Raw genomic sequence first — 20,934 nt, 5'->3', positions numbered from 1 at the left:
ACAGACTTTAAAAAAAAAATAGAATACGAAGAATTTTTTTTAATTATGTTTTTTCGGGGGAGCATGTGAGCCATTTCCCCCTTCAGACGCCTCGGGCGTTAAAAGGCAGTGATGCGCCCACATCCCCTGCGGCTGCGGGCAGCCGCCATTTTATTCCCACCTCCCGTTCCCGCCTCGGCGCCGTGAAGGAGCGCGCGCGGCCCCGCCCCGAGGCCCCGCCCCCGTGGCCGCCGTCCCGTCGGCGGCGCGGCGGCAGCGCGCGGCCGCCGTAGCCCCTGCGAGGGGAGCCCGTGCCCGGGCGGGGAGGAAGAGAAAGGCGGCCCGAGCCGGGTTCCAAGATGGCGGCGGCGCTGTAGGAGCTGCTGAGGCGGAGCGGCGCCAGCGAGGCCCGGGCCGGGGCGCGGCGGCGCTGACTCGCCATGGGAAGCGGCGCGTTAAAGGCCCCGCGGTGCCTCTGAGCGGCCCGGTGGCCCCGCTTGCTCCCCGCCGCCCTCGCTCCATCGCCCCTGCGGAGGCGGAGCGGGCCCGGGGCTGCACCATGTCGGACACCCGCCGGCGGGTGAAGGTCTACACGCTCAACGAGGATCGGCAATGGGACGACAGGGGCACCGGGCACGTCTCCTCCAGCTACGTGGAGCGGCTGAAGGGGATGTCGCTGCTGGTGCGCGCCGAGTCAGACGGTGAGAGCGTGGCCGGGGCTGCCCAGGCCGCTTCCCCTCGCCCCACGCCCGGCTCCGGGCCCCACCGGCCGGGGCTGCCGCCCACCATCGCCGGGCTCGGCTGATAGTGCCTTTCCTTGGATCACCCACGAGGATTATTGTTGTTGTTGTTATTATTTCCACTCTCCGTGCCCTCCCGTATCTTGCGGCTCGTGTGAAGTTTCCTTACCACACAAGCCACAGCAGCGTTTGCTACTGTGGTCCTAGAATTTTCCCCTCCCAATATAGAATTATGAGCTGGAAGGAACCCATCAGGATCATCAAAGTCCAGCTCCTGGCCCTGCACAGACCTCCCAACAATCCCACTCTGTGCCTAAGAGCGTTGTTCAGGCGCTTCTGCAGCTCTGTCAGCCTCGGGACCATTTCCTGGGGAGCCTGGGCAGTGCCTGACCACCCTCTGGGGGAAGAACCTTTCCTTGATATCCATCCTAAACCTCCCCTGACTCAGCTCCGTGCAGCTCCGCAGCCTGAACAGAGATGAAGCTGTGACATGTGAGGACATTTTGTTCTCTTTCAGAGCAATATCCTTTGCTTTTGAGGTGCTCTATTCTTCCCTTTCTTACTGCTGTGAAGAAGTTGTTGTGCTGCTCTTTTTCTCCTCAGGAATTCCCTGGTTGTATTCCATTCGGGTGGCATCCCTTGTGTTTTATTGCACTTTAAAGTCACCTTAAAGGGTCTTTTTTTAGAGGGGGGAGGTACATGCTCCCCACTTTGTCAGCAGACAGGTGCTAATGTGCTAAATAAACCACCTAAGATTGGTATAAATTGCTCTGGAGCTGTTGCCATGAGACATACACTACTTGCATACACAAGATGAAGTCTCTGCGTTTGTAGTAGCCGGATGATTTACTTCTGAAGGGCAGCTGATGAGAATAAAAGCAAGTGGCCCATGTGGCTTCTCTGGACAAAAACATTTTTTATGCTGGGCAGCACATTACCTGCTGGAATTTCTATAGTTGGCCTAAAAGACCACTAAAAAAGCTGGTTCTTGCACCAGATTTCAGGAGGAAAAGAGTGTTACAGTGGATTTTGGACTAAACTAGAAGAGAAAAATGTATTTTAATAGGGATATTCCTGTTGATTTTTGTCTTATCTGGTTTATTTTAGGAAATTATATTTAAAGGAGGTGGTTCTTGTGGATTTTCTGTGAGATCTGGATTAAGCTGAGAGTCTGTTGGCTGGCACGTGGGCATTGGTGCGAGATGTGTGGAGATGTTTGTTTTGTTGGATTCAGTAAATCTCTCTTCATACCTTTTTCAGGTTCACTACTGTTAGAATCGAAGATAAATCCAAATACTGCATATCAAAAACAGCAGGCAAGTATTGCTAGGCTTTACTTTCTCTGGTTGCTGATATTGAGGAATTGTTTTGTGCTCAGAGTAATTGCATTTTTTCAGGAAAAAAGGAAAAGCAGGAGGACATGCAATTGTTGATGGTGTTTTTTATAGAGGTGAAAAAATTGCTTAGAAGCCTGTCGGTGCTGAACACTTCACATTCTAGAAATTAATATGTGTGTCTTCTAGAAAAATACTTTTTGGACTTCAGACTTTGAAGATAATATATGCAATTTGGAGATACATTGAAATCATTACAGGAAAAATAGTTGGAAACATGTATGTATAACTTTTGTCTCCCATGTCAGGCCATCTGAAATAATTAAAATTAGGGAGGCAAAACTTTGACCAGCTTTGTTGAAGTGTATTTATTTATTGATTGAGTTCTTTTTCTGGAAATAACATGAAGGAATTTCTCTTTGTGGGACTTCTTTCTTTGTTGTTGCTGTTTAGTTTTTATTTGAAGCCCTGAAAGCTCCTGTTGTCCTAGGTAAGGCCACAAGCCATGGTGAAAGTTACCTTTCCTAGGGGTAAACCTCCTGCAAGACAAAGAAGTAAAACAGTTGGGAGCTGTGTTAATAGGTTATTTTTGTTTCATCCACTGAAAAAAAATCAGCTTACTGAATATCTTCTGCTTTTATTGTTTTCCCTTTTTCAGAATGCATTTTTGATGGTTCTGCCTGCATTATTCTCATGAGTTTTCTGGAGTTTTTTCTCTCTGTTCCTTTGTTCTACAGAAGAGTCTCTGTTCCTTCAGTGTTTGATACTTGTTCTTCATCATTATGGTATCCAGAAGTGTTTCATCACTGTAAAAAACAGTAATTTTGTTCTTCCCAAGTCACAGAGGGACACATCTTTGAGGATTTTGTTATAGTGACAAGTTACATTGTAAGAATTTGAGAAAGAGACTTTTTATCTTGTAGACATTGGTTGGCTCATTTTAGGTTAGGCATGAGGTGGAGTTTTGGGCCAGCCTTTCCAGGGTGTTGTTTGCTGTGGTTTCTGCTGTTCACTTGTTAGGGGTTGGTAGCTGTAGGCTTTCACTGGGGGGGGCATGCTGAGGAAGGAGCTTTGCAGAGCTCCAGAAGCCAAGAGTCTTGAACTGCTTCCTGTTTACTAGAGGAAACCTATACACAGTGAAATACAAATGCAGATTTGTTGCTGTAGAGTTTTAAAATGCTTCCTTTCACACCCTGTTTCCTGAAACTGCAACTGATTAATTGTAGGCCTTTTTTACTTAATTGTTAGCAAAGTTTCAAGTGACTTAAGTAGCTTTTGTTACTATTTTTCTTGTGGAAAAGGAGATCATAGTGTAGAAAAACTCAAGCTGAGGTTTATTTTGGCTGGCTTTTATTTCTGGTACTAACGCTTTTGTGTCCGTGGGGCAGAATGCGTTTGCTTCGCTGTTTGCTCGTTAAGGTTTGTACAACCTCGTGCAGCTTTTAGTTGACACAGAGCACTGTCTTTGAGTTGATGATCTTGGATTTGGGGAAAGCTGCAGGGTGGTGCATCTTGATGGAGAAGAAACATGCCTTGCCTATACATCTGTCGTCATGTAAATGACTTAAGTTAGAGAGTACTTAACGCTTAATTGTGGTTTGCATAAGGAAACTGAGCACTGATTTTTCAGTGCATCGGTCTGTGACTTCGGTCTGTAACTTCCAGTATTACACCGTTAGTGCCAAGTCGTGCTGTAGCTATTGACTAACCCAAACAGGACAGGCCTGTTACCTCCCTGCTCCAGTCGTGTTTGTGGTTCCTGGCGAATTCATTCTGTCCAGGTGTTGAGCTCTCTGTCATCACGGCTTTCCCTTTCTCAAGGGAAGTTTGGCTTGGATGGGTTGGACATAGGTGCCAGACTGCTCAGCATACAATGTAAAATTAGATGAATGCAAAGACCATGAGAGCCCGAAGAGCTTTAAGTCCCCCTGGATTTTGGGACATAGGCTTTGAGAGTTCCACACCTCTGCTGGACGCCCCACATTAGCCAGAGGGCAGGGTCAGATGTGTTCTGGAGGCTCTGGCAGGAGTAGTTTTAAATGTTGGCACTGCACCCATTTGATGTTTCAGCCTCTACTTGAGGTAACTGTTCTCTGGCAGATCTGGCAAAAGAGCGAGTCCATGGCTGAAAGACGTGGAGCTGCTGCAGAAATCCTTACTGGGTGTGCTGCCTTCTGGTGTTACCTTTGCTTTGGCTGTACTCTGTTTGCAGCTCTGAGGTGAAGATCGTGTGCAAATCCTGCCTTTTGCCCAGAGTTACCATCACTCGTGTGACAACAGAGCAAATTGCTCGAGGCAGAATAGGAGTTCCTGATGGCCAGGATTTAACACATTTGCAGGGGTGCTGTTAAAGCCAGCCAGAGCAGTTGCCAGAGGGCTTCTTCACTCCTGTTTCATGCCAGTAGCAGGTTAGATGTAGAACTGAGTCAGTTGAAACATGTCTTCCCGCTGGAATTTTTCCCCACGTGTTCCCCATCTGCTTCCCTGTGCAGCACATTGGTACTGGCATGGGGACTTGGTGCAGTGCAGGAACAGGGAGGGGTACTGCACGCCAGTACCAGCACTGGAGAAGTGTTTGAACTGCTCTGACTTTCAGTTTTTGTTCAGAATGAATCCTTTTTGTCTTTATTGGTGCTTGAGTGAATTAAGGAACATTGCTGTTGCTCGTGGATGGAGCAGCATGGCCTCTAAGCAGGTGGGAGTGGTAGAGCTCGGCCTGGAAGGTGTCTGTCTGCTCTTCGTGGGTTGTCTGAGGTCATGCAGGAAGTGTGTGCCAGATGAGTATGTCTTATATTGGTTTTGGACAATTATTTTCTGTTGAAACCATCTTTCAGTCTTTCTGAAATACTTTTGGAAAAGCTTATATAACTTCTGCTTTGAGTGGGCAGTACATATTGTAACAAGTACCATTCAGTAACTCGAGAATTTTCACAAATTTTTTGACTGCAGTCCCTGGGTGCCTGGAGTCATTTTAAGTTACTGCATTAATTCTCTTACTTGAATCATCCTGGGCTGTGAATAGGGCTGCTGAATGTATGTGTCCTTTGTTCAGTGAAGCACCTTTGAGGCTCAGCTTACCTGGGAGTGCATTGATTTTGAGTGTCAGGGCATCAGTACTTGCACGGAATGTTTCAAGATAAGCATTTCAGATTTGGAATTCTGTAGCAGCCATAACATTGAACGAGAAGCAGATCAGGGAGCTGATGAGGATTTTCAGTGCATGCAGTTGATAATTATTACTTTTCCCTTGAAGCCCAGTTGAGTTGTTGACTCTGAAATGGCACACAGTAAATACAGAGATCCAGATGTCCTGAGCTGGAGATGAGGAGGGACAGCTGGGAGTGAAAACCATGTCAGCTCTAAGAACTTGGACCAATTGTGAGTCAGAGCCTGACAGCAGAGAAGCTCCCTATTAATATTTGTGTCTGTAGGAGAAAAGTGCAAGTGTAATATAGGACACTGTAATACAAATAAACAACTCACAACAGTGCTGAAACCACAGTGCATTGAACTCTGTTCTTTCCACAACAGGGAAACTTTGTTTTTCTAAAGAAATGTGTAAAAATTAATAAGAAAGGGAAAAAATTGTCTCTGCAAATTCCATTGTTTTTAGTGTGGCCTGTGATTATTTTGGGAGAAGGAAATGGATCTGTTGGTAGGCATTTGTCAATGGTGATGTTATTCTTAACTTTATTTTTAAAATAAAAAAAGGGCAAAGACAAAACCCTCAAGATATACAACTCCCCATGGACATTGAGGAATTAGGATTACTGTGGAAATGAACTGAAGAATTAATGCTGTATAAGTGCTGCTGATTTCATCCATGTTTCAGTGGTAGTTGTAGCAGCTGGGAAGTTGTGTTTGTTGAGACAGATGTGTGTTTTCCAAGTAAGTGCTGATGGAAGAGGGAACCTACTGTCCCATGCCAGCGGTCCTTCCCAAATGTCAGTCCCCTCACACCTGGAAGTAGAGATGTGATCCCTGACCTTTGTAAGCCCAGATAACTGCATTTACAAAGGTCTCTTTAAGCCTTACTGCTCCTGAAGCTTCTTAAGGAATATCATCAGGTGTTTCTTTGGGTTTCTTTGCTGAGCTTAATATTTTGTGTTCACTAAAAGTGGCCTAAAGTCCTAACCAGCCTTGATGAGTTGTGTGGTGAATATTGAATGTCATAAATGTGGGAATTAAATTACCTTACTGACCATTAAGCAAAAGCTTGCTAGTGTTTAAAAAACACTTCAGTATTTAAAAAACTGTGCTAACTTCAGGAAGTCAAACTTGGAATGCTGAACATTTTGCTGGAGTTCATCAAATATACTGGAGAGTTAGCAGAGAACTAGTCAGTTTGGATATTTTTATATGAAAATGAGTTTGCTGTAGGATGAGGAACTGTTCTCCTGCTTTTGTCTGGGACAGAGTTAATTTTCATCCCATAGCTGGTGCAGTGCTGTGGTTGGATTTAGGATGAGAATGCCATTGCTGGCGCAGGGATGCTTTAGTTGTTGCTGAGCAGTACTTACCTTCAGTCAAGGACTGATGAGTTCCCCATGCTCTGGCAGTGAGGAGCTGCACAAGGAGCTGTGAGGGAGCGTGGCCAGGACAGCTGACCTGGCCAGAGGGATATTCCATACCCTGGGATAACAGGGGCAGGGGATAAACTGGAGGGGTTGGCTGGGAGGGGCCGAAGGCTGCGCAGGTGGTGCTCAGCATCACTTCTCTGTCAGGGTTTATTCCTTTCTTCCCCTTCTTTTTTTTTTTTTTTTTTTGATGTAACTATTATAATTGCTCATTATATTTTATTTTATTTCATTTTTGAAACAGTTCTTACCTCAAGAACAGAACTTTCACCTTGTCCTGAGTCTTCTTCCCATCCCCAGTGGTGGGAGAAAGTGAGTGAGCAGCTGTGTGGTACTTTCTTGGCAGCTGGGTTAAACCACAACTACTCTGTATTTGAATGTTGAGGTACAGGCTTGCATTCCTTACAGGACAGCAGCAAGTGTCCTAATAAAACTTCTTCAAAAACCATTTTAGCCTGTTCATAAATTCCATTGAAACTTCCAGATCTGCAAGTGTACAAATTGGAGACAATAGTAACAGAGAAGAAAAACCTGTCTCAAATGAAAATAACTGGCAAGATGGTTGTAACTTTAGTAAGAACTTGGGAGTTTTGTATTATTCAGATTGTATGGCTTTTAATTCAGAAAAGAATATTTGAACGTTAGCTAGGCATTATATCTCACTTAGCTAGGGCTGTCTTAAATGCTTTCTGAGGGGAAAGCTGAAATCTTAGGGGATTTGTTTATATCTTACTAAATATGAAAATACTTAACCTGTTACATTGTAGGTGTTCTTAATCTAGTATGTGCATTCCCATTTCAAGACTGTTGGCTCAAGAAATGTGTCTTGCAGAAAAATGCCATCATGAGTGGCTTGGATATGAAATATAGTATCTTTAAATATGTTTTGTGTAAGGTAGTTGTCATAAAATAACAAGAAAGAAAGTTGATGTATGGCAGAGCAGGTGATATAATATCTTAGTGGTTCATGCTTTTTTTTGACAAGTGTAACTTTAATTTAAATTATTTATTCTTTAGACATTGGCATTAAAGGAATAGAGGTTAATATGGAGTGCAGACCTGTGTCAGAAACAATTACTTTCTTGGTTTTATCTCAAACAGGACACCCTGATTGTTTGGTCAGAAGCAGAGAACTATGATTTAGCACTGAGTTTTCAAGAAAAAGCTGGCTGTGATGAAATTTGGGAAAAAATCTGCCAGGTACAGTAAACTGAAACGTGCTAGCTTTTCCAGGTGTTTTAGTGTCTTCTGTGACTTGATGTATTTGTTCATCCTTTTTAAACCTTCTTGTAAAGTAAGCAAATATTTTTTCTTTTCTGTACAAGGTCTTAAATTGTTCCTGCTTAGAGCACCAGTTGTTGTTCTCATGATTGAATGTCAGGCTTTTGAAAAATCACTGTAGTGGTGAGACTCAGGTGGTCGATGTTCTGGGGCAGTGTGATTGTGCTTATTAGAAAGGGACTGCCAGAGTTCCATGCTTTAATTATCCTTCTCCCAGCTGGCCTCAGGAAGCAGCTTATTGGAGTGCAGTAGAACTGCAAATGTGCTGTAAGGAACCAGTGAGCTCAGATCCCATTGCAGCTGCCTTGGGACACACTGGGCAGTTGAGATGTGTTGTTATTTTGGTTACTGACCTACTCATTTTTGGGAATGTTTGGGAACATCCCAAAGGATCAGACAGTAACTGTGTGCACTCTTCCCTTAGGTTCAGGGTAAGGATCCTTCAGTGGAAGTTACGCAGGACCTTATTGAGTCAGAAGAGGAGCACATAGAGGAAATGCCTGAAACCAGTCCTCTGATTGACCTTCCTACTTGTGAACTCAACAAACTTGAAGAGATTGCTGACCTAGTTACCTCTGTTCTTTCCTCACCCATCCGTAGGGAAAAGCTGGCACTGGCCTTGGAGAATGAAGGCTACATTAAAAAACTGCTACAGCTTTTCCAAGTCTGTGAGAATTTAGAGAACACTGAAGGCTTGCATCATTTGTATGAAATTATTAGAGGGATTTTGTTCCTCAACAAAGCAACTCTGTTTGAGGTGATGTTCTCTGACGAGTGTATTATGGATGTGGTCGGATGCCTCGAGTATGATCCTTCTTTGGCTCAGCCAAAACGGCACAGGGAGTTCTTGACCAAAACAGCAAAATTTAAGGAGGTTATTCCTATTACAGACTCTGAACTCAGGCAAAAAATCCACCAGACTTACAGGGTACAGTATATTCAGGACATCATCTTGCCGACACCATCTGTTTTTGAAGAGAATTTTCTTTCTACCCTCACTTCATTTATTTTCTTCAACAAAGTTGAGATTGTCAGTATGTTGCAGGTAAGTGGTTCTTCATATAGTCTAGATGGATTGTTTGTCGATATTTGTAGCTATAGTTTTAAAATGGATTACAGTTAATCACACACATCGTTTGCACAACGTTTTGAATACTTGCCCTGCTCTCTGATACCTTTGATTTTGTATTTTGAAAAGGTACATTTCAGGTGAGTATATTAATATTTTTTGATGGGCTGTAAAGCTGAAGATTTTTCTCCTTGATTGCCAAGCAACATACCATTTTTGGTCAAGTTTGTGTAGGTATTTAGAGAACAGGCAACTTGCTGTATTCTGTATTAGGGACATTGAGCTGTTTTTGTAACAAATTCTGGATCTGTGATTCAAAAGAGCATGTTAAGAACCATTCTTGTTACACTACTGTTACATCATGGTACTAATTTAAAATGTTCCTGTTGTCTTAAAGATTAACTAACTAGTTGCTGGGTTTTTGTTTTGGATTTTTTTTTTCATACTGATATCCAGAAGTAATAATAAATAAATAACCAAGCTATTACTTTATGAAAAACTGTCCTGCACACTTTGTAGTCAGAAGAGGCTCTGAGGTGGCTGGGACCCTGAAAGGAGCCTTGGTGAAGAGCTGTGTGAATTCATGGTGTTTCGGGGTTTTCAACTGGTGCTGTGTTGTGCAAAGTCATGAGTACCCAAGTGGCTTTATTCTGTTTATTTGTGTCCAAAAATGGTCCATTTGTGTAGGATACATCACATACCTATACTCTTGGGGTGAGTGTGGAGAGCCTCTGTGAAACACCAAGAGTTGAGGAAAAGAGGAAGGGAGTAAAATGGTGGAAAGAAAGAGACACTGGAGACATAACATAGCCATATGGAATATACTAAAGAGTTCAGATATGGATGAAATATGGTAAAGAGTTCAATAGAGGACTGGAAAATAAAACTGAGTAATTGCAGAGAATTGCATGAGTATGCTATTTGGCTTCTTTCTACTATCTTTGTGGCTCAATAGCAGAAAGAAACAAAAGATTAAATCCCTCTTGCAAAATTATTAGCTTTGTGTTAAATAAAGATTTTCCTTTAAATTCTTTTGCATATATTTTCAAAAACTAAAAATAAATTTAGTATTATGCTCCTGAAGCCACAGTCCTGTTTGCATTTAGAGTAGGGATTTTTAAGTTTATATAGAGTTCTTTTTTTTCCATTGGGGCTCTACAGTACTGAATATTTAATTGTACAGTAACAGAGAACTCTGATTTGCTGTCAAGTACTCCTTGCAGAAGGTTCTGAAATTCTCTTGACAGTTCTTTGCTGGTTCTGCCGTGGCTGCCTTTGCCATCATAAATGGAGTATGTGCACACAGGTTTGCCTGCTTATTCTAAAGCCTGTAATTGATATGTGTGGTGATTTACAGATAATGTTGATCCTCGAGAATTACAGGTTGAGAAGAAAGCACACTTGCAGATGTTATAGCACACTTGAGGAAAAGTCCCACTTGAGGTCGTGGGGACCTCAGGTCCAGGACTGCTTTTGCAGGCCTTTGGTGTACATCAGCGTGTTGGGCACAAGAACTCCAAAGCTCCTTTGGGTTTGGGTAACACATGGGACATCCTGTTACCCTAAATACACTGGCAAAGCTCCCTGGGAGAAGGCAGTTTAGAGGAGCAGCAGATTGTGTTTTCCACGGCAGCAAAGCTCCTTTCTACGTGCCATGGAGCACTAGGTCCCAGTGGAAGGACAGCCACATGGGAAAAGAACCTCCATCTATCCCATGCTTCAGGACACAGGACTGGGCTGAGTAGCTGCCTTAGACAAGCAGGAGATGTTTCTGTGCTCAGGTGCTCAGCAGTAGGGATTTTCTACTACATCTGCTGTTGATTGTAGTATGGTATGAGGTTTGGGTTGTTTGGTTTTTTTTTTAACAGGCTTAATTAAGCTGTTTAAACCAGCAAAGCTTAAAATAAACTACTAAATCTGTGTATGTTGCACTACCTGTGATGTTGATTCCAGGTATCATTTGTTTGTAAAGCACATCTATCCCCACATCTCAAAATTGTCAGGAAAAGATTTGCCAGTCTTTGGTTGGCATTGCTGTAACTGTAAAAATTCTGTATTGTTATTCTAATAAAGCAGAGATTTTAGTGACAGCACACAGCAAAATAGAGAGGTAAGCACACTCTGTGTTATTCAATGTAATGTTCATTTGTATTTATTGGAATACTGGTGTTCTGTTCATTTTTGTTCAATGCACAAGTTTATTGAGTTGAATTGGTACAGTGATGCAAAATTTTGTAAAGCTGTACCATGTTACTGTTTGCTGTCAGATTTATATTGTCTTTAAAAGGTAACAGAAACATTTAAATTTGACAGAATGCCAACACGATATTTTCAACGTGAAAGAGTGCATAATGATCAAAGGGCACAATGTGCCCAAACCCTTGAGAGATGCTGATGTTCACCCTGTTTTTTGAGTACCTCTTGATCTTATGGGGTAACTGAAATGCTTTGCAAATGGGGTGTTCCTGTGTATACTTAAGTATTTCTTGGTGACAGAGGATGTGAACATGAAAAGCCAGTAATAATCCATAAAGTTTCCTAGGTTGACAAAGTGGAGCACGTGCAAGTGGGAGAGGTTGTTTTATTGTGAGTAAGGTAATGGGGACATGGCTGCAAAGTTGTCCCTTGTCTGGCGCTTTGGAGTTGTAGTTTTAGGGACCGTCACTGAGCTCAGCTTCACCAGGCTCTGCTCTCCTGAAGCTGCTTCTGCTGCTCAGAGGGAGTGCTGAAACAATGCCCTGGTAAAGGTGCTGCTGGATGTGTACTCTGGCATTTGTCTTCTTTGGGATAAATTGGATGGAGGGCTGCACTTTCTGCAGGGTTGGATCCTGTAGGGATGGAAGTTGTTTTCCAGAGGCGCTCTGTGTAAGGTGTGTTCCTTTTGTGTGTTACACAGGAAGACGAGAAGTTTTTATCAGAAGTTTTTGCACAATTGACAGATGAAGCTACAGATGATGACAAACGGTGCGAACTGGTAAGTACCAGCTCCCTCAGGTACCTCCAAGGCTTTAGGTGAGAGGGATGAAGGAGAAACAGTGAAATTCTTCTGCAGTCAATGAGTGATTTCTGTAGACTCAGCCAACACACAAACTCTGCTACAAAATGTAGCTGTTTGATCCTTTCAGATTGTTTTCTGACCAAGTACACCTCTGATGCCTTTTCCCCTGTGCGACAGGTGAACTTCTTCAAGGAATTTTGCGCCTTTTCTCAGACGTTACAGCCTCAGAACAGAGATGCATTTTTCAAAACTTTGGCAAAGTTGGGAATTCTTCCAGCTCTTGAAATTGTAATGGTGAGTGAAACTTCAAACTCATTTTAACCAAGTAGAAGAGCTACAGCCATTGAAGCAGATTTGGCTCTGCTTAACCCCTCTGTGTCAGTTTTGCTGTGCTGGGAGTTGATTGGAGCATTCCCAATGCAGAGGCTGCCCCCAGCTCTGAAGTGCCTGACCTGGCTGCTCTGGGTGTTCTTACTCTGTATGAGCCTGTGGTCAGCATAGTCCTTGGGACAAGGGTGTGTAAAAACTGGCAGAGGCTCTTTCTGCAGCTGGATTGTTGTTGTGGTTGTTGCTGGCCCAGGGCCCAAGAAGTATTTTTAGATAATCTTGAACTGTTGGCTGGTTCCTCCCAAAAGATCCTGTAATCCTGTCGTTAGCAGATTAATCTGTCCTAATCAGCAGTGGGAAAACAGAATTTCTTTTACTCCTGTGGTTGAAGCAGCTGTTGCTGCCTGAACATTGCAATTCATTTTGCTGGTTTATTGTTGTTTTCTGTAACCCTATTACTGTGTTTCTTATAGAAACTCTGGTAATGAGATGTTCCCAGAATTTAAAACTACCTATTACTTTCAACTTTACTTGGTAATAAATACCAGCTTAATTTGTTCTTGCTAATCAATTTCTCTCTTTATTAGGGAATGGATGATCTGCAAGTTAGATCTGCTGCTACAGATATATTTTCTTATCTAGTAGAATTTAGCCCATCCATGGTCCGAGAATTTGTGATGCAAGAGGCCCAGCAGAGTGATGATGTAAGTTACAGTGGTTTGCAGTTAACATGTTGAGTATACCAGTCTTTGGGCAAGCAGGAAACAAACAAAACAGAAGTACAGGAAAAAGTAGGTTTAATATACAAACATTTCTGAGCATGTTGGTGTTGTATGAGTTTATAGTTTTGAAAATCTGACTAACAAGGATTGTAGGTGTGGAGGGTTGTGCTTGCCACAATTTCTGTATACAAATGCAACTCTCAATTCTTCAATTTCATTTTAAATTGTCTTCAGAAAATTACAGAGACTTTGGAAATTACTTTCCACTCTTGAAACTGTGTCTAATTGTTTGGTGGTGTTTTTTGGGATTTTTCTGCAGGACATCCTCCTCATCAATGTGGTCATTGAGCAGATGATCTGCGACACAGATCCAGAGCTTGGGGGAGCTGTTCAGTTAATGGGGCTGCTGAGAACTCTGATTGACCCAGAGAACATGCTAGCCACAGCCAATGTAAGGAGATGTGGGGGGTACAGATACTATACTGTCCCAGCAGAGCTGAAAACCTGACATTCTCTGTGTTTGCTCTGATACTGAATTTAAGCCAAAAATAAGCTTAACGTTTTCATTCTTGGGCATTGTGCAGGTGTTTTTTAAAAGTTTTGTCAAGCTTTTTGAGTTGTTGATGTTTTTTCAGAAGATGTTTGCATGGTGGGGACTCTTTGGTGATGGTGAGCTTGGTTAGTTGTCCCAAAATGCAAAAACTGATCTTCCTTGAGCAAAGACAGGCTTGCAGGCCTGACAAATACACAGACAGACCTGAAGAAGCCAGTAGAATTCTGTATGGGCAGTTTCCTGTGTTACTGTTCTTTCTTATTTAAAAGCCTGTGTACAAATCCCCATGTTTAATAAAGTTACTTTTGTTTTAGAAAACAGAAAAAAGTGAATTTCTCAATTTCTTCTACAACCATTGCATGCACGTTCTCACTGCACCGCTTTTGGCCAATACATCAGAGGATAAATGTGAAAAAGGTACTGAATATTTCCACTTTCCTTTTCTTCCTTTCAGGCCTGTAGTGTTTGGCAGTGACTGACAGTGGTGGTCCCAGGGATCAGCCTGTGATACCAGCTAGGAATGTGCTTGTGGAAAAGTGCTGCTCCCCCAAGGACAGGGCTTCTGTGGGCAGCACTTCCCACCTCTTCCCTGCAGCTGTGGATGCTGCTGTAGCTTCGTGCTGTGCTTTGTGGAAGATACACTTCCTTGATGTTAATCACGCTAATATACAATTGTTAATTGCATTTTAAAAATATTTCCTGTAAAGCAGAGAGCGCCTCTAGGTCTCCTATTAAATATTAAGTAAAAAAAAGATGTTTTGCATGTTTTATACAAAAACAAAACTTGAAAAATATCTGTTGTACTAATTTTAATGCATTATTTGAAAAATTTAGGATTGGTGCTTTTATTCTATATCATATTCCTAAGATTTAGGTTATACATTTTCACCTAGATGGATTTAAAACTTTGTAAGGTAAATTAAATACAGAAATCTCACCTGGCTGCAGTCTTGCTATGTATTTATGTCCCTGTAGCTCACAAACGTTTGATCTCATGAAAAATCTGACCACTTGGTAGATTCTCCCCATCTTTTAAATCTTGACAATGCTTTGAAAACCTTTTTCATATTTTTTTTTATTTTCTCTTTATCAGATGCAGTAGTTGGATCCACTAAGAGTAATACAATTTGTCCTGGTAAGTCTGAATTGACTTTGAGTTTTGAAACTTGTCTTGTGTGCTGTGTATGGTATTCTATTACAAAAAAATAAAGTTAGGCATGTCAATATTTTATTTCTTTTAGTACTTTTTACTGAAATATATGCAAACGCTTTGATTCACTTGAGATGACTGGGGAAGCTGAAGAAGCATTTTCATCTGTTTTTAAGTTAGTGAGTTGTTTTTTTTTTTCCTAGTCAACCTTGCTACTGAAAGTTTAAATTGTTCATTTTTCTTGCAGATAATTACCAAACAGCACAACTACTTGCCTTAATTTTGGAGCTGCTTACTTTCTGCGTGGAACACCACACATACCACATCAAGAATTACATTATGAACAAAGATTTGCTAAGAAGAGTACTGGTATTGATGAATTCAAAACACACATTTCTGGCCTTGTGTGAGTATGGAGCTGTTGTGATTTCCTTCTTCCAGGCATGGTGGGACTGTGTGTGTGGGTCTCAGATTCAGTCAAAGAAAGAAATTGAGAGTTTCTAGCCAGGCAAAAGCCTGGGAAAGAGCTAAGAAGGAATGTAAATAATTCTTTATCTCTCTTGTTCTCACACTGTTTATAGTTAAGTTCTATCAATGTGTGTCAAGCACTCTGAACCAATGTTGTAGCTTGTTTTCACTTTAGGACCAATGGATTTAACCTTTGCAAAGCTCTGTATAAAAGAGCAGTGTATTTTGAATAAATCGGAGTTTCACTCTCACAGCCTTCTAAATCAGAGTCTTCTCATTCCCGTCCTGCCTCGACAGCGACATGTGTGGAAGGTGCTCCAGTGTACACTTGAACTTGGAATTTGTGTTAAGGGGTGTGGATGAGATTGTAATGCTTTGGGTTTGGGGGCCCATCTTCCTCTGGGTAACATGAGGGGTTTCAGTTCTTTCCATGAGCCCTGGCATGTGGTTATTAACTCCTTGAATTTTTCTTCCCACAGGTGCTCTTCGCTTTATGAGGAGGATAATTGGGCTGAAAGATGAATTCTATAACCGCTACATCACCAAGGGAAACCTCTTTGAGCCAGTTATCAATGCCCTGCTGGACAATGGCACTCGGTACAACCTGCTCAACTCTGCTGTGATTGAGCTGTTCGAGTTCATCAGAGTGGTGAGTGCAGCTCCAGCTCTTACAGGAGCACTCAGCTCCTTGGAAAACAAGGACGTGCAGCAGCTCCTGAGCCACTTGCTGCCGGTGCCTTCATGTGTGGGAAGCTTTGTGCAGCTCCAGCTCTTACAGGAGCACTCAGCTCCTTGGAAAACAAGGACTTGCAGCAGCTCCTGAGCCACTTGCTGCCAGTGCCTTCATGTGTGGGAAGCTTTGCTGGGAATCTTTGTGGTCTGTGAAAGTGAAGGGTGTTTTTTAGTCATAGGACATGGTAGCTGCTGTCTTTTCCAGCAAGAAGAACATTAGGAATTGTAGGATTTGCCTGATAGAGGGGGACTGCCCAAAAGGTTCCTGGTCCCACATGAGCTGCTGTAGTTGCTGAGGACTGGGGAGAGCTGGAGCCTGTGGGGAGGACAGGGCACAGCTCTCCTACATAAAAGATCTTTGTTTAACAGAAGTGTCACAAATACAATTGGGACACTGCTGGGTCCGTTTTCTGTTTCTATGGGAAGCCTAATAATTATTTCTCGATCTCATCTCTTTTATTAAGGATAAATTTTGATGTCATGCTTCACATTTGTACAATATTGTGCAATAATGCTTTGGCTCTAGGCAAGAAATCAATTACTTTCCCAACTAAACTCAAAAGCTTTCTGAATTTCTGCTTGTGCCCTGTTTTGTTCTTCTGCAGGAAGATATTAAGTCCCTTATTGCACATATAGTTGAAAACTTCTATAATGCACTTGAATCTATTGAGTATGTTCAGACGTTCAAGGGACTGAAGACAAAATACGAGCAGGAAAAGGACCGACAAAGCCAGAAGCTGAACAGGTAGGCCCCAGTTTCTGTGTTCTGAGCCTGGCAGGGGCTGCTGTTCTGCAGGGCTGCTCCTTGCTTTTCCTTTCCCAGAGGGCAGCAGGAGGGAGGCTGGGACTGGGGTTGGGTTTCGTTCTTGGTGAAAACTTCTCGGATTAGAGGAAAGCCCCATCTGCTTTCCTTGTGGCCAAGTGTAGTAGAGCTGATGCTGGCTGGTGGACTAAATGTTATGTTCAGGAAACTCTAAGACAAGGGAGAGAAACTCTCTAAGAGAAGAGCAAAATGTTGCTCTGTCACTCTGATTTAGGATTCAGCCAGGCTCGTCATCAGCTGGGGTTGTTGATGAGTCTTGGGGTGAGAGCAGAACCAGAGATGGAGCTGCATTGCTTTCTCAAATGCACTGAATTCCCTCTAAAGCTCTGGAAGGCATTTCTGATGCCAAGCCTGAAACAGCAGCCAAGCTGGAACCCCTGTGTGTGTCTCTTACAGTGTCCCATCCATATTGCGTAGCAATAGATTCCGCAGGGATGCCAGAGCCTTGGAGGAGGATGAAGAAATGTGGTTCAATGAAGATGAAGAGGAAGAAGGCGAAGCTGTTGTACCTCCAGTTGAGAAGTCAAAACAGGAGGATGATTTTCCAGATAGCTATGAAAAATTTATGGAAACTAAAAAAGGTATTTACTCTGTTTGAGCTTGTTGGCACTGGAAGTGCTTCTTGGCAGATACGTGGAGTATCACCCAAACAAACCCATGGTTTGTGCTCTGTACCTCAAGCAGCAGTACAGGGTATTCCACGTAATTGAGTCATGAGATCCAAATGTGTCTTCGCAAGCCAGTTTAGGATTAAAATAATGAGTTTAAATGGTATTCAAAAGCAGGACTTTGAATGTGCCTGTGTGCTCTACGTGAGCCATGTCCCCATGCCCTCAGCATCCAGGCCCTGCTCAGTTTACTGCTGGTGGGCTCAGGATGGGCTTGGTTGGGAAACAGAATTGCAGCAGAATTTGAACCAAAATACCTGCTGGCTCTCACCCTACGATTGCTGTGTGATGTGGATTGTACTCCTTGGTGTGCATCTGATACCTAAGTGTGGCAATGTTTGTCCTGCAGCTAAGGAGAGTGAAGACAAAGAGAATCTTCCAAAAAGGACTTCAGCTGGGGGATTCAAATTCACTTTTTCCCACTCAGCCAGTGCAGCCAACAGTGCAAATGGTGCAAACAGCAAATCCGTGGCAGCTCAGACATCACCAGCGAGCTCCAACGGCTCCTCTTCCAAGAACACGGCCCTGAGCCCGGCGGTGCCGGCCCCCAAGGTGGGAAAACTTGTGTGGGGCTGTCCTGCACGGGGCTGTCCCAGGGTAACAGCAGCACCAGCCTGTGGGCAGCAGGACTGAGTTTGGGATAAATTCACCCCAAGACATCCAGTGAATCCCTCACTGCTCTGGGGAGGTCTGAGTGGGGCTGGACTCTTCTGGAATCTGGTGGGTGCAGTCACATCCCACATCCTCTGCATCATTTCACTGTTTATGCTTTTTGATCCTGCTCAGTTGCTGCTCTCTGTATTTGATGTACAAAGGAAATTGGAGTTTTTGGGAACTCTGTTAGTGCCTCGTTGGCCGGGGAATTACCCAGTGTTTTTGAGGAGACAAATGCAGTGAGTGACCCCTCTGTGGTGCCTGACTCAGTGTGCATTATTGGAATCCTCAGCCTTCGAGCTCCTGAGCAGCTACAGAAAAGTGTAGCAGGGATTGATTGCCCACCCTAAGGCTGAGCATCTAGAGGGATGTCAGCCTGCACATTGGAGTTTGTGCCTGTCCCGCTGGGATAAAAGAGATTTTTAAACAATTCTCAATCCAGACCCAGGGAACTGAGGAAGCTCCAGTACATTTTGCAGCTTGAGGTTCAAACCCATTTTCCAGACAAATAGGACTTGAGAATGCCAAAGGCTGGTGTGCCCTGGACAGGTGGGCTGGAGGTTTTGTTCAAAATTTGCACCTTTCTAGGTACTTCAATATAAAAACTTATTTTCCTTTCTCTAATTGGCAGGGAAGTCTAGTTGGGCTAGTGGATTATCCTGATGATGAAGACGATGATGAAGAGGAGGAGACATCTCCAAGGAAAAGACCTCGTCTGGGTTCATAAAAGAAACCAAAACTTTGGAATAAGAACTTTTTTAATGGGGTTTCAAATGCTGCAACTGTTTTAAGAGCTAAAAGAATTCTGAATCAGAAAGCTTTCTCCCATGAGTATATAAGATAATACAAGGAGTAGCAAAAGAAATTCGGTGTATCAGCTAGAAAGGGTTAGTTCTTAAACACAAATCTTCCAAGGAACTTAATGTCTTTCTAGAAAGTAAGGAGTCTGCCATTCAGGCTGTCAAAAAAAAAGAAAAATTAAAAAAAAAGGTGGGTTAGTATTCTCAGAACCTGGATGATGGCTTCTCAGCAAGGAAAGTCTCAGGTGTTGGGAGGGAAAGGGGGAGGGAAAGGTATGGTAACACTTTTTTAAAAATATTGCAGGGTTTCCCCATTGTTTAACAGAACTAGGAAAAAAAATTCAAGCTTAAATTTTGAACCCAGTAATCTTAATTTTGTAATGGTGCTGTCAGTTGTGTTCTTTTAGCAATGCCTCTTTTAAAAAAATTTTAAGGGAAAACTAACTCTGTTTGCATAAGAACAATCCATATTTTGGGACCATTTATTACCAACTAAACTGCATTTTTCATGATTGGAGGGAGAGGGACGCTGCAGTTATAGTGCATGTTGAGTTGTTTAAAACAGTTAAAATAAGTTTTAATTTGTATTTTCCAAGAGGAGAGAATGGAAGCTGGATTCAAAATGGTAGGCTCTGCTTGTTTTGTCAGTGAGATGTCCAGAAATATCTACACCAAGGAGCAGGGGCTTCCAAAGGGTCTGCAGGAGCTGCTTGTGTCATGGTGGGGGCTGCACCCGCCACATCCCTCAGCTGTTGGCTTCAGGTTGGGAAGAGCCTGAATTCCAGCTGTGCTCCATGGTGTTCCAAGGGCTGCCTCCTCTTGGAGCAGCTGTTTACCTGTTTGGGAGTGCATGGTTGTGGTGGGAATAAGAAACACGGGTTTTTCATAGTGATGGACTGAGCAGCATTTTAACACCGAAGTCAGTTTGGACCAGGGTGGTATTATTGCCAGGAGAACACCTTGAGGGCTTGGAGGCAGAATCCACAAGCAGCACCTGAACCTGGGGGTGGTACAAAAGCTGCTTTTTTAAAACACAAAAGCACATTCCACATAGGTGAGTGAACTGTGACAGGAATAGGTGAGTTCATGGCAAGGTGACAGAGGCAAACAGTCCAGATGTTATTTTCAAGAGCAGCACATGAACTGTAAATATTTTAATGTTTGCCCATATGTGATCTGAGATCATGAATAAGTGAGAAATCTCCCAGCGACTGTGTCGGAGATGTTAAAGATGGAACCAGCTGCAATCCACCACATAGATCACTCTTGTAATACGTGTTATGGGTCCATTTCTCCTGGAATAGTTTAAACTGAAGCAGTTTCTCTGTTTTGGAGATTTTTGTAGTTAGTTATAATTTTAGCTCTTGTTTGGAAAAGATGGGCTGTCTGTGTAGATATGAAGTATAGTTTTTTCCATAAAACAGAAGTTTATTTTGTATTAAAGATACCACTGTACTTGTTTTACACCATTTGTATACATGTGGTGATATTAATGCTGAACTGTAAAATTCAGGAATTAAAATGTGACCCTGTAATTCCATAATTATTGCTTTTGTTTGGTTTGTTATACATGGTAAGTGAACTCAGACTTTTCAACGTGGCTGTTGTAGGATATTGTTCCAGGTAAGTTATCCATGCAGGTTTCAGAAGTAACTCCATACCACTGGACGGAATCCCAGAGGGAATGGGTGAGCTCTTCCCAGTGTGTAAGCAAGATACAGGTGCTCTGATGTACCTAGGAACAGCGGTGTTGTACCTGGAAAGCTCCAGGCCACCCAGCACAGGACTGTGAGGGAACACTCCTCAGCTCCGGAGCCAAGGAAGTGTTTGCTGGTAAAGAGAAGCTGCAGCACCATCCTCATGTGCTCACTCTTGAGCTTCCCAGTGGGTCTTTCATCTCCATCAGTAAAGAAGATTCACAGGCCATGAAAGCAGCAGGTACGTGGGATGTGCCTTCACTCACCTGAGGAGCGGAAGTGGCATCACCTGGAGTGTGTACGCATTCCCGATTCTCTTCAACAGCTTCCCAAGCCGAGTTCTCCACAGGAATCCCAAGGAG

At 43.0% G+C, this 20,934-nt stretch overlaps 1 protein-coding gene across 4 annotated transcripts; it reads left to right on the top strand.

Annotated features, from left to right (window-relative positions):
* Nucleotides 1-213: 213 nt before the first annotated feature.
* PPP4R3B (protein phosphatase 4 regulatory subunit 3B) lies at nt 214-20,418 on the top strand. Of its 4 annotated transcripts, none has more exons than XM_072927374.1 (17): nt 214-680; nt 1,980-2,035; nt 6,875-6,942; nt 7,732-7,830; nt 8,336-8,956; nt 11,877-11,954; nt 12,156-12,272; nt 12,893-13,009; nt 13,347-13,478; nt 13,895-13,997; nt 14,674-14,715; nt 14,978-15,136; nt 15,678-15,847; nt 16,536-16,675; nt 17,171-17,334; nt 17,771-17,973; nt 18,707-20,418. In XM_072927374.1, the coding sequence occupies exons 1-17, from the start codon at nt 592-594 to the stop codon at nt 18,800-18,802; spliced, it is 2,454 nt and encodes an 817-aa protein (XP_072783475.1). In that variant the 5' UTR covers nt 214-591; the 3' UTR covers nt 18,803-20,418. The 4 variants fall into 4 exon arrangements, with proteins under 4 accessions (XP_072783475.1, XP_041571282.1, XP_072783473.1 ...); XM_072927372.1 differs by having other exon boundaries at nt 216-680; nt 17,150-17,334; XM_041715348.2 differs by lacking the exon at nt 6,875-6,942 and having other exon boundaries at nt 215-680.
* The last annotated feature ends 516 nt before the right edge of the window (nt 20,419-20,934 follow it).

Source organism: Taeniopygia guttata, chromosome 3 (genome assembly GCF_048771995.1).
Source record: "Taeniopygia guttata chromosome 3, bTaeGut7.mat, whole genome shotgun sequence".
NCBI lineage: Eukaryota > Metazoa > Chordata > Aves > Passeriformes > Estrildidae > Taeniopygia > Taeniopygia guttata.
The sequence above is the reverse complement of the archived record's forward strand: the minus strand, read 5'-3'. Positions and strand labels throughout refer to the sequence as shown.

Excerpts from the sequence above, each read along its gene's own strand:
- PPP4R3B (XM_072927372.1), top strand. The coding sequence starts at position 592 with ATGGGACGACAGGGGCACCGGGCACGTCTCCTCCAGCTACGTGGAGCG. Across the intron at positions 13,010-13,346 it reads AGGCCCAGCAGAGTGATGAT|GACATCCTCCTCATCAATGT; the intron begins GTAAGTTACAGT and ends ATTTTTCTGCAG. Across the intron at positions 16,676-17,149 it reads CAAAGCCAGAAGCTGAACAG|TGTCCCATCCATATTGCGTA; the intron begins GTAGGCCCCAGT and ends TGTCTCTTACAG.